A 16,023-nucleotide genomic window follows, 5' to 3' on the forward strand; every position below is an offset into this window, starting at 1 on the left:
GTCCTGCCCGGGCTGCAGAGTCAGGGCACCCACAGCCCTGAGATCAGCATCAGAGACCCACGCGCCGCTGTAGGATCAGGAATGATGGATCCAGTCCCTTCCAGTCTCTGCTCCAGCCCACTCCTCACCAGTGCAGGATCAGCCCCCACATCCCCCAGATCGGGATCGGGGACACCCCCCGGTGCAGGATCAGACACCCCGGGGTCCCCTCTTGGGGTCTCATGGCTCTCAGAGGAACCCGAGCTGTAGCCGGGATGGATTGGGTCATTTCGGGGTGTGGGAGTCCCTCCTCTGGGCTTGGTCAAGGACAGATCATTGTAGTATAAAAGGGGTTGGGGAAACATCCCCCACACCTCACGGGGTATTTCAGTGCCCCTCACCCCAGCATCAGGGCTGGGGGGGTCAGGCTCCCCCCGCTGCCCTGCACCCCGGGGGACTTTTCCCCATCCGAAGTGGGCACAGGTGGCATCGATGCCCCAGCTGGGTGCGACAACGGCTCCCACTGCAGAGCATCCCCGGGCACAGCCTGGCCCGTGCAGCAGCTCTCTGCCAGCCAGCGCTGGGGCTCCGAGCGGGGACAGGGGACCATGCGGCTTCCCAGGGGCTGCGGGGGACATCGAGGGGTCACAAACAGGCGGCACAGGCCGGGCACAAAGCATGCGGAAAAGCCTTTAATGTCCCGCTCCACCGCCCCCGTCCCGGGCGGCGGCTCCGGCCGTGTCCCCACGGCGGCGGGCTCGTGTCACCCGCAGGGATGGAGCGGTGCGGGTCAATTTACCCCGCACGGGGGAGGGGCGGCGGTGCCGGGGGCGGCGGGGGCTCAGAGCCGGGCGGCCGGCTGGTCATAGACGTGGTGGGTGTTGTACCGCCGCACCGTCACCGACTCCTGCTTGCTGAAGGTGCTGCTGCCGCCGCAGGAGTCCGAGCTGGGGAGGGAAGGCGGGGTGAGGGATGAGGGTGGGGACCAGCGGATGACGGTGTCACCCTCTGACGCCGGTCCCGCGTGCCCAGCACGCCCAGCTGGTGGCACTCACCCGCAGAAGATGAGCATGGCCACCAATCCGGCCAGGAGGATGGCGAAGAGGATGGAGAGGATGGTGGTGATGGCGATCATGCCGGCGCTGTGCCCGCTGCCCGTCGTGGAGATGCTGCTGGGTGACTTGGCTGGGGAGAGAGCAGGAGGAGAGGGAGCAGGATGCAGGGACACACACCCCGCAGTGGCTCAGGGGTCCGGATGGGTGACGGTGTGTTCGTGTGTGCCATCCCAATGTGCCATCACACGGGGCCACGTACACGAGTGAGACCCCACGGCAGAGCCCTACCTCAGTTTCCCCATCTGCTCATAGGACCCCTCACCCCAAATCACTGTTGCTCAGCATTCAGCCCCCTGGGACCACCCCACATGCCCAGGGCCACCCCATAACCCCCCGGACGGCTGTGGGCTGGCTGTGGGGGCAGGACGAGCACCAGTACCTGTCCTCAGCGTGATTGGCTCCGACCACCCTGTCTGAGCCACGGGCACAGAGCCCTCCAGGGCGAGGAACTTCACCCTAAGATGGGAAGGGAGGTTAGCCACGGCCCCGTGAGCCAGGGGGCTGCTGGCAGCCCTTGAGGGGGGCAGGTCCCACGAGCAGGCTCACCGGTAGGGCCCGGGGCCGGGCAGGGGGCCATTGCACGTGGGCCTCATCTCATCCCGGGCGCAGCTCGTCTCGCTGCCCACGCGCAGCACGGTGATGTTCCCGGGGGATTTGGGGCAGGGGTAGCTGCCCAGGGTGGCATTGAGGGTCATGTAGGCATGGACAGGGTCAGGGAAGTTCTGGAATGCGGTCTCGGGAGTCCCTGGTTCCATGCTGTTGTTGAAGGTGAATGCGTCTGCAGGGATGGGGATGGGGATGGGGGTGAGGAGAGACTTGGTGGGGGGTACAGGGACCCCTGCACGCCCCCTGCCCTGGGCTGCTCCCACCTACCCTTGTCCAGGGCCACCACCAGCCAGATGACGGCATTGGTGTAGTTTTTGAAGATGCAATGGGGTTGGTCCAGCACGAAGGTGGAGGCGGTCGTCACCACCTCCAGCAGGGGGTCCTGGGTCAGGGTTGGCTTGGACGTCAGCTGGTCTGCGGTGAGAAGACAAGGGGGTGCGGTGGAGGGTGTGGATCCCCCGCTGCAGCCCCGGAAAGGAGGCTCCGACCGGCGGCCGCGGTGTGAGTGGGGACAGGGGCAGGAGGCAGCTGAACCCTGGGATCTCGGCAGGGCGGCCTCTGCTCCCCTGCCACCCCCAGTGGGCTCAAACACGTGTTTCATTAAAAGAGGACGCAAAACCACTCCATGCTCCCAGCCGCGAGGGGGAACACCCGTGCAGGACTCCCTGACCAGAGGACTAGGGTGGGTGACACCAGGGACACTTGGGGTGGCACCCAGAATGGGGGGGCATCAGCTGCCCTGTGCCTCCAGGTTCAGGGGAGTCCTGGTGGACTCCAGTGGGGACCCCACACTGTGCCAGTCAAACAGTATCAGTGACACCAGAGACTAGAGGTGACACCCCGAACAGGATCCAGAATAGGGGGGGCATCAGCTGCCCTACGCCTCCAGGCGCAGCGGGGTCCTGGTGCCTGTGCACGGGGGATCCCCGCAGGGCCGAGGGGAGTCCCGAGCCCATCCCGGTGGCGTCGCTGGACTCACCTATGCCGTGGGCCGCGGGCAGGAGCAGGAGGAGCAGCGGGAGCATGGTGCGGGCACCTTGGTGGCGAGGGCGGGAGTGCGGCTGCCGGGGCTCCGCGTCCCCTGGGACCCGCCTGTGGTCACCAACCGCCCACATTCCTGCAGCGGCCGCAGCCCCGTGGCAAACAGGTTGGGCTCGTTTCCCCGGGAGCTTTTGTTATGTTTGATTGCCCGCCGGCGAGGCGTGCTGAGAACCGCTGAGTTTGTGGCATGGGTGGGTGACAGCTTCACTCGGGCAGAAGGGATATCCCGTGGTGATGCGCCCCACAGAGCCCACCAGTGGCAGCAAGTGCCCCCCACACCGACACCAAGTGCCATCATACCAGGGCCCCACGTGGTTTTTGAGGACCCCCACCCTCCCATTCCCACCCTGCATGGCCAAAGACCGGGAGGAGACAGCTGCAGATGGAAAATCAGACTTTACTTGACAAGACAGTTCATGTCTGTTGGAAGGTGTCCCTGCCTGTGGCAGGGGGGTTGAAACGAGGTGGTCCCTTTATGGTCCCGTCCAACCCAAACTGTTCCATGATTCTCTGACACGGAGCAGGGGGTTGGGGGGCAGAGCAGCACAGCCCTGGGGGGCTACACCCGCAGCCGGGGGGCAGGGGCTGGGGCAGGGCCGGGGGGATGTGGTGGGTCCGGTAGGATCTGCGGATGAAGGCGTCGGTCCCCAAGCCCTGGTGGCACAGGGAGCCCCACACCTTGGCACTGCAGGGAGACAGAAGCAGAAGCATCAAGTGGGGTCTGTGGGGCTCTGCACCAGCCACCCCCAAGGAGCCCTTTCTTATGCAAACTACGGCAAACTCCCAATTTAGGAATAAAAATACTTTATAAATGTTAAAAAGATTTCTTTGCTGATGGGGTTGCCAAGTTGGAGTGTTCTCCTGAAGCCCCTGTGGACACTGCCCCGCCCCGTAGCCCCCCCGTACCCCAGGGCTCCGAGCACGGCGGTGGCCAGCACGGCCCCCAGGCTGGCCAGGATGGAGGCGATGACCACCACGGCACTGCCACGGCGAGAGGGCACAGGGTCGATGGTGCTCGGGCTGATGGCTGGAAGGAGGCGGGATGAGGGATAAGGGGTGGATGTGGGATCGGGGATCGCTTCTTCCCACAGGTTTTGGGGTGATGGCACAGGGCTGATGCTGTGCCACGTGCCAGCACCCCAAGCAGGCAGGGGCAGGGGACCCGCGTGGGGGTGGCAGTGCCACAAGTACCTGTGCGCAGGAGGATGGGCTCGGACCACCGCGTCTCCGCTTTGGGGCCGCGGCAGCCCATCAGCAGGAACTTCACCCTGCCATGGGTACGGGGGTGGTACCGGGGCGACGAACAGGGCCTGGGCGGCGAGTCACCCCGGCTGGGATTTGGGGCTGCTGGCCTTACCTGTAGGGTCCCGGGGAGGGCAGGGGCCCATTGCAGGGGTCCTGTCTGCCCTGGTCCCTGCACGCCGTGTCACTCCCGACCCGCAGGACGGGCGGGCTCGGTGTCGAGCAGGAATACGCGGCCGCCGCCGTCTCCAGCGTCATGTAGGAGCGGGCAGTGGGCAGCTGCTTGTACGGGGGCACGTCAGCCCGGGACTGGGGGTTTCTGAAGGCGGCTGATGCTGCACGACACAGATGGAGGGTGAGCGACTGCGGTGAGGGTCCCCCATGTCCCCTGCCACAGGGTGACGTGCTGGACCAGCGAGTGCTCACCGTTGGCAAAGGCCACCGCCAGCCAAACGGCGTCAGAGGCATCGGCGTGGCCGTCGAAGACGCAGCAGGGCCTCTCCAGAGCGAAGGTGGTGGCAGTGACCTTGCCCAGCAGTGCCATGGGGGGCACGTGGGGCACGTAGGGCAGCCGGGCTGGGGGAGTGGGCAGTGAGCGAGGGGACCCCCCCGTCCTGCACCGCTCAGCAAGTGCCTGACCCCACATGCACACCAGTGCTGGCACACGGGGTTGTCACAAGGTGCCAGCATGAGGGGGACAGCGCTGGTGGGGACCCCCCAGCCATGCCCAGCCCCATAAACCCCTCCCTGGCACGAACGCCTCGCAGCCCCTCCAGGCCCCTGTACCCCTCTGCCCTGTCCCCCAGGGAGTCACCCAGGTCCGCGGCTGCGCCCGTCCCAGCCAGTGCCAGCAGCACCCACGGCAGCTCCATCGCGTCGTCCTGGTGGTGCTGGATGAGCTGTCCTGCTCAGCTCACCCCGTCCCACTGCCGAGGGGACGAACTGCCCCCAGTGCCCTCGCAGCAGGGACCGCCTGTCCTGGAGCCGGACCCTCCCAGCCCCGCATTCCTGCACCGGCTCTGCCGGCCCGGCCAGACCCCGCGGGCAGAGGGGACAGCTGAGCACCCCGAGCCACCCGCTGGTCCCAAACCCGCTGGGAACCGTCCTGCGGGACCCCCGCGGCACCTGCGAGGAATCAGGGCACAGGACAGTCATGTGAAAGGGGAAACTGAGGCAGAGGAGGCACTGGGGCAATGTTCCAGGATGGATTGGCAGGGCTCAGTCTTTGCTGCCGCTACGGGGGCAGCCAGGCAAGTCGTCCTGGAACCCCACTCGCCCCACCAAGACCCAACTCCTTGTGGATGCCGTGTGCCCACCAGGCCCTCGGAGCCGGGGTAAGGCCGTGCCAGACTGGTTCAGGTGCAGCCGGCCCTGCCCCGCGGGCAGGGAAGCGCTGTGGAACATCACACCCAAACTAACCCAAATCCCAGCATTCAGGTGAATGGTCCCACCCAGCATCAGGGGCATGGAAGCCTTTTCAGCTCTGGGGCCACCCCACGCTGACATTTCCTCATCTCTCGCACCCCTTCCAAGCCCTTGGGATGGGGCAGGGACACCGCCCTGGAGCGGGAGCGCCCCGCGGCTCGGGAGCCCCTCGGCGCCGCTCCCCCCGCAGAGGGCTGGGAGCGCTCCTTCTGCCGTGTTTGCCAAGGGGAGCGGCTGCCCACTCCTGCGTGGGAGGAGATTTCACCCCCCTTCCCAAGGGGCCGGGACCGCGCCTTCAGATTAAGTGGAAATGGGGCATTCAAAGATTACATCGTCCAGCTGCAGAGGGGAAAAACAGGCGCAGCTGCAGCCTCCGTCCCTCCTTCTTACCCCAGCCTTATCCCCCACACCTGGCCAGCAACACTTACCCCCGGGGGCCCCCCCAGTTCCCCCAGACTCTTCCCCGGTGCTCCCCGGCCGGCAAGGTGCCAGCAGCAAGGTGAGGGGCAGGGTGGGTGACGCAGGGGGACAGTGAGTCACAGTTTCAGCTGCCGGTACCCAGCATAGCTGCGGGGTCAAGGCTGGGCTAATAATAACCACCCTGTGGCAGATGAGCCATCACCGCAGGGGCTGGGAGAGACACCCCCCTCTCCTCTCCCTGGGGCTCCAGCTGGGGATAGGGGACACAAGGCTTTTGGTTAAACGTGCCTGGGGGCAGCATAAGCTTTTATGTGGGACTCTGTCCCCTCCTGGCTCCGAGAGGTTATGCTTTTACCCCACCTTTCAAAGCATCTCCCTACAGCACCATGCCTGAGCACCCTGCTCTGTTCCCTTCCATCCCTTGGATCCCCCTGCCATGGGGGCTAGGCCACCTTGGGCTCAGCACAGAGAGGGGAAGGATTTTAGGAGAGGCCTCGTGTCCAAAAACAGGGCAGTCAGGGATGAGCTGCTGAGCTTGGCTGGCTCACCACATCCCCATGCCCCTGCCCTGGACCAGCCCAGATGCAGGGAGGCTCCAGCTGATTCACACCCAGCAGCAGCTGCTGGAGATGCCTCAAGCCAGGCTCAGCAGGAAATTCTTGCTTTGTACACAGCTGACTGAACCCTGCTTCAATTTTTGCTTCAATTCACTGCTTTGACTGCTGGGATAGCATGATCCAGGGATACAAAGCTGAGGTTTGAACTCAAGACCTCTCCCTTTTGCAACCAGGGTGGGAGAGGAGCAGACAGAGCCCCTTTGTGTAGAGCTTAGCAACACAGACACGTCAGACACGTCACTGCAGCTCCCATGGAGCTGCCATTCCTGCAGCATGCCCAGATTTCACTGGATGTTTGAGGGGTTTCTCCTTAGAGCTTGCAGGCACAAAATGGACACTGGGGAAAAGTCCACTACTCAATGGCTCAGAAAAATCTTTTATCTTTATATTGGCATGACAGGAAGCAAAGTGCCCCTTTATCTGGTCCAGGAGGAGGCCAAGGTAGTGCTGCCATACAGCCCAGGCCCATCCCAGATTTCCCAGGAAGAAGGTGAAATGGCAGATGGCACCAGTGCCAAAGGGATGGATTGGATGGATTTAATGTGCAGCTGGGTCTGGTGGCTACAGGGAGAGGAAGAGGCAGAAACAGCTCTTCAAAAGATATCAGTCCCCAGGTGACAAGAAACAGCTCTTCAAAAGACATCAGCTCCCATCTGACAAGCAGCCTGGGGACAATGTACAGCAATGTACTGGGACAATATCCCACTTGCAAGGTGCCAGCAGCCAGAGCAGGAACAGGCTCCCAGCCAGAGCACTGCTGCTGGCACCCGGGCTGGCCACCACTGCTGCTGGGAGGAAGGTGACTGTCACCAGCTGGTGGCACCAGCATCCCTGCAGCAGCAGCACAAAGCACACCAGCTCCTCCCTGCACAGGCTTCACTGAATTGCTGCCATTTCACCTGAGAGAAGGAGAGAGAGGTTCTGCCTCTCATCCTTGGGATGAGAGAAGTGGGGCTGGCAGCTCACAGCCAAGAGCAGGGGCTGCAACTTCCCACAGGGTGGACACTGATAAGTCACCTCTGCTGGCACCACGGCCACAGACCATCAAACTCCAGTGGCCAAAGCACTGACAGGCAGGAACCACAACCCCTAGGACCAGTGTCCTGCCTGCACTGAGATGTGTGTCCCTCCAGCAGAGCTGAGCTTTCCCTCCTGGCCGGATTCATTGTCCGTGGCTCCATGGAGCAGGCTGGTTCCCCAGAGAGCGCCACCCCAAGCCCTGAGGCAGCAGGAAGGCAGAGCAGGGTCTTGCTGTGAGAATGAAGAGTTTATTGGGACCCAGCAGAGATACACAGCAGGAGGGAGGCAAGAGGTGCCCCAGACAGGGAGCTGATGTGTCCCAAAAGGAGGACCTTGTTTGACTTCCAGGTGGTCTACTGGAAGCAAGGCACTCTCCTCTCCCATCCCGTCCCCAGGCATAACCAGAGGAAGGTCCTGCCTTCCCCAGGGGATCTGACAGGGCATCTGTCACCTCAGTCCCATCCCAGCTGCTCCTGGCTGCAGCCATCAATCCCACCCAGAGACACAAGCACAGCTTCTACAAAAATATCCTTCCCCCCCCCCACACCCCCCCACCAAAAAAATGTGAAGAGCGGGCAGGGCTCCCACAGAACTGTTATTGCTCAGTGTGATGGGTGGTCAGACACGGGAACTTAAGGCATCAGGAATAAGTGCACTAGGTGGCCCCTGAGGCTCACTGGCCCAGGCAGTCCTCGGTGACACCCTGGGCAGCCAGCTCTGCCAGCACATTGTCCAGGTAGTTGGGGTCAGGGTAGCCATGGCCACTGAGGTTTGAGTCCATCTCAGTCTTGTGGTGGATCTCATTCCACACCACCGTGTTGCTCTCGCCAGTGGTGTTGGAGGTGCCCACTGTGAAAATCAGGCGTCTCTTCCAGGCCACCTTCAGGAGCTCCAGGACCTAGAGGGGGAAAGAAAAACAAAGCTAGGAGCAGCAGCTAGGAGATTTGTGCCATGAATGCAGCTTGTCAGGAGCTTGACAACTGAAGAAGGGTGATGTTATCAGGGTGTGATTCCTCACCTTCCTGCCCTTCTCATTGTCTGGTAGGTAACAATAGCGAGGAAAGCCTCTGGCTGTGTATGGCATCCCAGGGTTGGGGTGCTCCGGGCCCTACAAGAGATGAGACAGATTTGTCATGGACATATCCATCCATCTTCATATGATGGATTGTCCAATTCAGCAGCAGGATCTGACATAAGCCCATCCCAAACCAGCTCTTCCATGTAGAGGCAGCAAGGTATTGCTGATAAGTACATGTCTGTTGTTCCCATGGGACACGTGAGTATTACAGATCCTCCAAAAGCAGTCTCACGCTGGGATACAAAGCCAGACGTAAAATCTACCTAAATTCTGGTGAGAGAAAGCCCCAAAACACTGCTTTTTCCATGTGCCCTGGTAACACCTTAAAAAGGCCACACAGCTCAAACCTTTCAAAGTTCACTCCCACCACTGAAATCAACATGAGCTGTGAAACCAGACCATGGGATGCTTCCCATGTTGTGATCATGGACAGTCTCCTCCCTGCTTCAGACAGACATCAGACTTTACTGCAGGTGAACAGCCGGGGCTGCTCAGGGAAAGATCTCTGATGGAGGAGACCCTCACATGTTGAAGAGCAGCCAGAGCAGCTGCTGGCTCCAGGCACCACAGGCTGCTCAGCAAAGGGCTGCCAGCAGGTGCTGCACTGGCTCCCAGGACTTTTCTGGGAGGCTCTCCCAGCTTGTGCTGTCTGGCAGCATGCTGGGCACTCACCTGGATGCCCCTGCTGATGTGATACACAATCCGGATTGTCCCACAGTCCTTGTGTCCTGGGAGGGACTGGGGGAAAGTGGAGACCTCCATCTTCCCTTTGGGCTGGGTACCGGTTTTCTCTCCGTAGATGGTTTTACAGGAGGGACACTGCAAACTGCCATCCTGCCAGGGGAGAGAAGCCACATCAGAGCTCCACAGCCCAGCCACCTGCACGCAGGGGCCTGGTGAGGACGGGCCAGCTCAGTACCTTGTTCCCGTTGGAGTACATGGCCAGCATGCAGAGCATGTGGAAGGAGTGCTGGCAGTTTCTCAGGCGACCGACTGCCTCCGGCCTGATGGTGCTGGACTGGCACGAGTCACTGTAGCCCGAGGGGGAGGACAGCTTCTCCATGCAGATCATGCAGTCCTGGAGGAGAAACCACCACGTGGTGTGAGCACAGGCTGGTCCTGAGGACTGACACACCAAGGAAGCCATCAAGGAGATGCTTCAGGAAGATTTGCCTTCAGCTTTAATTGAGATTTAAGGACACAGAGACAGGTTTCCTGATCTGGCTGGTATTGCTCCATTCCACTTCCTGCATTGTCCAGGAGGTGGAGAGCTGTCATCAGTCAGAGAGAAGAGTACGGTTACATCCTGCTTCTCTGCAAAGGAGCTCCAGTGCAGAGACTGATCTCTAGTGTTGACCTCCCAGCACCGAGACCAAAACCAAACTCCATCCTCTGAAGGAAATGGGGGGCACTGTCAGCATGAGCTGTTCCACCCACACTGTGCCTTCATCAGAATCCTCTGATGAGGACAAGTCACCTGCTGTCACATGTGAATTTCAGGCAATGCTGAGGACTCTCCGCCTCACATCAACAGTGCCACTGCAAGCAGCACCACGTAGCACACCAGACACCCAAGGAGGGATGGTCCTTGGGCACTGCTGTGGTTTCCTTGGCACCCCAGTGAACTGGGCAAGCTGGAGTTGCTTCACTGTCCTCTTACCTCATCAGCAGGAGCGCCCTTCAGCTCTTCCAGGTATTTCTTCACCACTGATTCTGGCTCTGTTGGTGTGGCTGCACAAGGAGAGATGAGACAGAGAAGTCAGACGCTGTGTGGTACAATGGGCCCATGTGGGGTGAGCTAGAGAGAAGGCAGACAAGCAGGTCACTGGCCAGGATGCCAAGGAGAAAGGTCAGGGTTAGAAGGGGAGAAGAGAACACTCCAACAGATCCCAACAAGCCCAGCAAAGGCTTTGCTTTCAGCCATGGCTCCCACCAGGGCTGTGAGTGTAGCTGGTGTGCTCCTGTTCTTGTCACACACCCCAAGTGACACCAGGCACGTCCCAGCTGGACTTTCTGTGCACACCAGAAGACAACTAGGATTAAACTCAGCAGCCTTGATGGGATAGAGGATCGCACAATCTGTGCTGTCAAAGGAGAAAAAAGGCATTCCCACACCACCCCAGCTGGTGCCCAGTGAGGAAACCCAGCAACACTCTGAGCTTCAGGCCCAGTTTTGAATACAGCACAGTGAGCTCCACATCCTTAACAGGAAGCAGTGCCCTTGGTCCTGAGCTTCCACACACTCCTATCTGGCAAGACACAGTACAAGTTACCAGGTGTATAAAATAAACCAGCTTTTAACATGAACCCTATTTGCAGCATGAGACAGTATCTTTGCATCTTCCCAAATATAATCCCTGGTCCCATCCACCCAGGCACAGACACCTGGGCAGCCCACCAGCCTAGTCCCTGGAGGCATTATGGGATGAAGCAACAAACATCACACAACACCAAAAGCAAATTACCACTCAGTGCATCCACTGTCACCTCAACTTCCAGCCCATCCTCCTGGAGCTGCCTAGCAAGGTTTGGCTTAAGCCAGGGAGTATCCCATGCCTCTGCAGGCATCTGGCTCTGGGTGAGAGGAGAGGAGCTCCTTACCAGGCATCAGGCCTGCCACAGAAGCTGCCAGGCTTTTCCACCAGCCTGGGAAAAGAAACATTTGCACAAGTGATGTTACAACTCCACCTGGCAGGAGGCAAAGAGAGATCAGACACTTGGCTTGGGGGAACCTCATCCTTCCTTCCTGAATCCACTTCCGAGGGACACTAGGAGAAAGCAATGATGTGCCAAACAGGCTGGCCAATGCATAGCTCTCCCTTCTCCAATCTCCATCCTGTCCAGGTGGATGCCTTAGCATGGAGAGTACTGCTGTTCCCAACTCCACGCTCCCAGGAGGACACACATGGACCAGCCGGGGGTTAGAGCTACAGCTGAACCTGCACAACTCATCTTCAGCTCTCCCCATCCACTCTGGGGCTTTCAGGGAAGACAGAGGGTTCACAAGCATTGGGTCTGTGGTTCAGAAAGCTGCACATCAAGAGACAGCCACTGGAGCTGTTATTCCAGTCCAAAAAGCCATGTCTGTTACCAGCAGGAAGGAGGGGGTGCTATTTTCTGGATAACCACTTTTCATGGAGAGACAAACATGAAACAGAAGGGAAGGACTGCTCACATGCCACAAGTGGTGTTGAACAGGCAAAAGCCTGGATGGCACAGATCCTCTACCAGGTACAAGTCCCTCATTCCCTAGAACACCATGGAAGAGAGGAATGCAGAGCATCAATACCCTTTAGCTAAGAAGACTGAGGAACTGTGGGCTGGACTCTCCTAAATGAAAACACAGTCATTAAGATGAGTTATTTTCAGAAGGGGATTCCTGGCCATCCTGAAACCCGTGATTTCTGGCAGCACTAGCAGGAGGAAGGTATGGCTGAGCACACAGAACAAGAAGAGGAGGCCAGGAGGTGAAGGGATGTTCACTCCAAGTGCCACTGCTGGGCAGGAGGGATGCCTGACATCTCAGGCAGAGCAGGACTGTGAGGACCAATCTCTGGAGATCCCAAGCCAGATAGGTGGCAACAGGATTAAGCATTAAGCCAAAGAGCAACACAGAAGCAGGTGTTTTCCTCTTCAGGGGCCAAAATCCCCTGGAAAAGCATTTCCAAGAACTGTCCCAAGAGCAGGAAACAGGGAGGAGCCTGGGCAAGCCTCAGGTTTCCACCTTTGAGGCCAAGGGCTCAGCAGTGCCAGCAGGCCTCATCACCACATCTCACAGGGAACGTGGCTCCTTGTCTTGTCTTTTCCAAAAGAAATTGCAGGAATTCTCTGCTGGGACCTTGCTTGCATGCAGAGGATCAAGAGGTAGGAATGAGTCTGAAGGGGATGTGATCAGTCTGAGCTGTCCCAGCTCACTGTGCCTGAAATCCCCCAGCCGAGTGTTCTGTCACGTCCGCATTCCAGGCTGGCAAAGACAGGGTGGCACTTCCCACATGTGTCAGGAGGCCTTCAGTCTCTGGAGGCCTTCATGGCCCTACAGGAGATGGAGGTTTCAGCTTCTTCTGCTTCACAGGTTTCAGGAAGAATGCTGTGAGCAGGACTAGCTATTATCCCCTTAAGGCCATCCACTCCCACGATGACCACTGTACTCTCACCCTTGTGGATCCTGTGCTGCCTGACAGACAGACAGACAGACTGACCACCAAGTCCTTCTCCACCCAACCTGCATTTTCCAGGTGGCCCTTTCTGAAGTGACCTTCTTGTCTCCTCTGGCTTTGGGCTGGAGGAAGCAAAGCCAAAAAGATGCACAGCCAAGGTGAAGACAGCAAGGGAAGGGAGCAGGGAGGGGGTGTTACACCAGCAGCAACACCTGCCCAGCACTTGGCACAAAGCCCCAGCTCACCTGCTCCCACCTGCACAGCAGATCTGAGCAGCTTTAGAGCAAGCAGTTCAGCTTGTTCAGGGTGGTGGGGGATGCTCCTTCCACAGAATCCCTCATGACTTTTCTTCTCTGGAGCAGCTCCAAGGAACAAAGAGATAACTTACCCAAGAACTGGCCAGGTTCATTCAAATTAAATCAATGAAAGGAGACAGAAGTTCAGGTGCAGAGCTGGATAACAGCGAGACAGGAAAGTCCTCGGGATTTTGGGCACTACACCACTTCACCAGCTGGCATTAAGATGGAGCTGGGGGAACCAAACAGGCAGAAGGTGATGCAGCCCTCAGCTACCCTGAGGAAACCCATGCCTGATGGATTTGCACTGTGGCATCTGCAATCTGTCCCTGTCACTTTGCTGTGACAATGCTCTAATGCATTTAGAGCCACCAAAGCTGCCTGGAGAGAGAAAGGGCTGGGCAGCCCTGATACTTTAGAAAAATCCATCCCCAGCTGCAAGGATTTCAAAGTCCAGTCCCAATGAAGGGACTTCTGATGCTGAGAGCTCTTTTTCAGGAAGGGTAGCAAAGTCCACACGGCCTTCCTTGGGCAGACCAGCACATCTGGCTGGCTGTATCCCAGCAGCACAGGGGGAGCCAGGAGGCAGCTGGGACCATGGCACGAGCCACGTATGCTCCAGCACATGAATCACTTCCTTACAGGGCTGTTTATTCCACAAAAGTGTTTGTCTCCAAATCTTTGTTCTAGCCATCCCCTGGGATCATCAAAGCCTGGTCAGTCCTCAGAGTTTTCTGGATTCAATAGTGGATTGAAAATGGACTGGAAGAATCGACCGGTGCCATTTATCACCAGCTGGCCCAGAGTTGTGCTACAGATTTATCCAGGATGCCAAAGAATGTTTACCATTCTTTCATTTACAAAGAGAGGAATATCAAATTGTTTTTAATGCTTCCCCTTCCTCCCTGTAGATAATAAGCTGCTTGCTGCAGCAAGGGCTTTCCATGGGCAACATTTAACAGATGTGTTTTGAATCCTTGCACAGCAACCAAATGCTTGCACCAGTAATGTCTCCTTCTGTAGCCCAAAACGAGCCATATGGTTTCCAGAAGACTTTTTTTGATACCCTCTGCAGGCCAGACACTGGTTGTTCCTAGTTATTGTCACGGACAGTCACACAGCTCCCATCGCCTCTGCTCCCTGGATTTGCAAAGGCTGTATCTATAGATTTCTCCATATTCAGCATTTCAGCAGGATAATAATCCAGTGACCAGGCTGCTCTGGTCAGAGCATCCCTGTTTCTGCAGCCTGTCTCCTTCAGCAGATGTTTCCCCATGGGAACAACAAGATCTCTCAGCGCTGAGGGGCTCCCCAGTCCCACCCATCCCACAGGCACTGGCACAGTCTGTACATCCAGCTGCAGGTGGATGGCAAGGAAGGATGAGTGTGCTCCTCTCCTTCCTCACTGCAGCACCTGCAGTGACTGTCCTTCCCAAAGAGGATGGATGTGCAGGGTGGATGAGCACTCCTCACCAGGTGGAAGTGGATAACAAGTGACACAGCAGACCCAAGCAGTTCCTGGAGGTCCTTGGAAAGGCTGGGGAGCCCTGTGGTGGCCTGCAGCATGCAGCTGCTCCAAGGAGCACTTGGAGAGATCAGGACAAGCCACTTGCCCTCCTGCCCCCAGACAGCAGTCAGGTCTCAGCAGTGCTGGCACGGGGCAGCATCCCAATCCACGGGGATGGCAGAGGCTGCCAGGCCCTGTGCCAGCATGGAGAGCACAGAGCCTGCCCAGAGACTACGGCTTCCCCAAGCCCTGCAGCACCCGGCTGTGCCAGAGACATCCCTGCCAGAGCAGCAACAACGCTAACGAGTCCTGACTAATTAGCGCCTCTGTTTAACACACCCCAGCTATTCACTGAGCCAGCTGCAATTCCACCAGCACTGCCTCACCCCCTGTGGGGCCAGGGCTGGCAGCAGCAGGAGGGAGGGAGAAGGGGCTCAGGAGGGGCACACTGCACCCACCGCCAGCTGGTTGTGGTCACTGCAATGCTGGGTCTAGTCCTGCATGCAGAGCTCCTGCTTGAGCTCTCCATGATGGAAAATCCTAAAGGGAAGTGGCAAAGAACACACGATGCAGAAATTCAGGGCACAAAATGAGCCCATCTCTGTCTGTTGGCAGCATCAGGGTCTGTGAAAGGAAAGAACAGTCTGGCCAAAAGGCAGGCTCAGTACCTGCACTGCAGAACAATGCTCCTAAGCACTGAGGGGTGTTGTACAAACACAGCTTGTTCCTAGAAGGGAATGAACACATTCTGCATCCCAGAAGTGAGGCACTCTACAGGACTGGCATCCCAGCCCCCACCAACAGGAATCCTGCTTTTTAAAATAAGAGGGGGGATTATAACACCCTAAACCACTAAAAGGCTCCCCTTCTCATGGGTCAGTGTGGGAAAGGGCTGGTCTGCAAGTCTCCTCTGCAGCACATCCTGGGCAGGATGAGGAGTGCTGGGACAAATCCTGCCATGCTGGATGGGAGAAGGAAATGCTTGATGCCCCTTTCCCATTCCATCTCTCCTGCTGGTGCTGCCTCTCTGCTCCTCTGGAGGTGTCCCAGCCCCAGCAGGTGGCATTGCAGTGCTGGCAGGGAGGCAACAGCCTGCCCTAGGGCTGAGCCAGTGCTGAGGAACTGAAGAAGTGATGCTGATGGGGTGCACAGATACAACCACTGGACAGCCAATGCGGTGTGTGCTGCTCTCACCTTCCAGCCCATGTCCCACCCTTCCCACTCCCCTTCCCATGCCCTGCATTGCTGCTGTCCCCACCCAGCTCAGAAGTCACAGGACACATCCTCCTGTTAACATCCCACCCTTGCAGCATCCTGGCTGCTCACACGATGCCAGGGAGGGCCAGATGCTGGGAGCAGCCAGCACCTGGACCAACAGACAGCACCTTTCCCCACAGAGGAAAAGGCAGCAGCCAGCCAGGCTGTGTCTGTGTCCACCCTGTGACCTAAATACAGCTGTTTCATGTCACTAAGCAGCAGCAGGTGACCAACATCAGTGCAGGCCTGGCCCTCGTTGTTCT

General features: G+C 58.5%; 3 protein-coding genes across 5 annotated transcripts in view; all 3 read right to left on the reverse strand.

Moving 5' to 3' along the window:
• Window positions 1–811: 811 nt before the first annotated feature.
• LOC137485523 (uroplakin-3b-like protein 1) lies at window positions 812–2,865 on the reverse strand. The gene is made up of 6 exons (XM_068210046.1): window positions 2,680–2,865; window positions 1,968–2,114; window positions 1,641–1,872; window positions 1,474–1,550; window positions 1,035–1,164; window positions 812–926 (listed from the first exon to the last, which is right to left on the reverse strand). Exons 1-6 carry the CDS (start codon window positions 2,813–2,815, stop codon window positions 821–823), a joined length of 828 nt encoding a protein of 275 aa, XP_068066147.1. The 5' UTR covers window positions 2,816–2,865; the 3' UTR covers window positions 812–820.
• Window positions 2,866–2,875: 10 nt separating this feature from the next.
• Window positions 2,876–4,689, reverse strand: LOC137485979 (uroplakin-3b-like). The gene is made up of 6 exons (XM_068210829.1): window positions 4,410–4,689; window positions 4,099–4,318; window positions 3,933–4,009; window positions 3,648–3,768; window positions 3,305–3,426; window positions 2,876–3,117 (listed from the first exon to the last, which is right to left on the reverse strand). The coding sequence occupies exons 1-6, from the start codon at window positions 4,627–4,629 to the stop codon at window positions 2,876–2,878; spliced, it is 1,002 nt and encodes a 333-aa protein (XP_068066930.1). The 5' UTR covers window positions 4,630–4,689.
• A 3,008-nt stretch (window positions 4,690–7,697) lies between these two features.
• The window catches only part of DTX2 (deltex E3 ubiquitin ligase 2), a 34,769-nt gene continuing 26,443 nt past the window's right edge, over window positions 7,698–16,023 (reverse strand). For all 3 annotated transcript variants that reach the window (XM_068210270.1, XM_068210268.1, XM_068210269.1), the window contains 5 exons: window positions 10,204–10,274; window positions 9,463–9,621; window positions 9,216–9,377; window positions 8,484–8,573; window positions 7,698–8,363 (listed from right to left, as the gene is read on the reverse strand). In XM_068210270.1, coding sequence (XP_068066371.1) covers window positions 8,139–8,363; window positions 8,484–8,573; window positions 9,216–9,377; window positions 9,463–9,621; window positions 10,204–10,274 — 707 coding nt within the window. In that variant the 3' untranslated portion in view covers window positions 7,698–8,138. The remainder of the gene's footprint in view (window positions 8,364–8,483; window positions 8,574–9,215; window positions 9,378–9,462; window positions 9,622–10,203; window positions 10,275–16,023) is intronic.

This window comes from Anomalospiza imberbis, chromosome 20 (genome assembly GCF_031753505.1).
Source record: "Anomalospiza imberbis isolate Cuckoo-Finch-1a 21T00152 chromosome 20, ASM3175350v1, whole genome shotgun sequence".
Lineage (NCBI taxonomy): Eukaryota > Metazoa > Chordata > Aves > Passeriformes > Viduidae > Anomalospiza > Anomalospiza imberbis.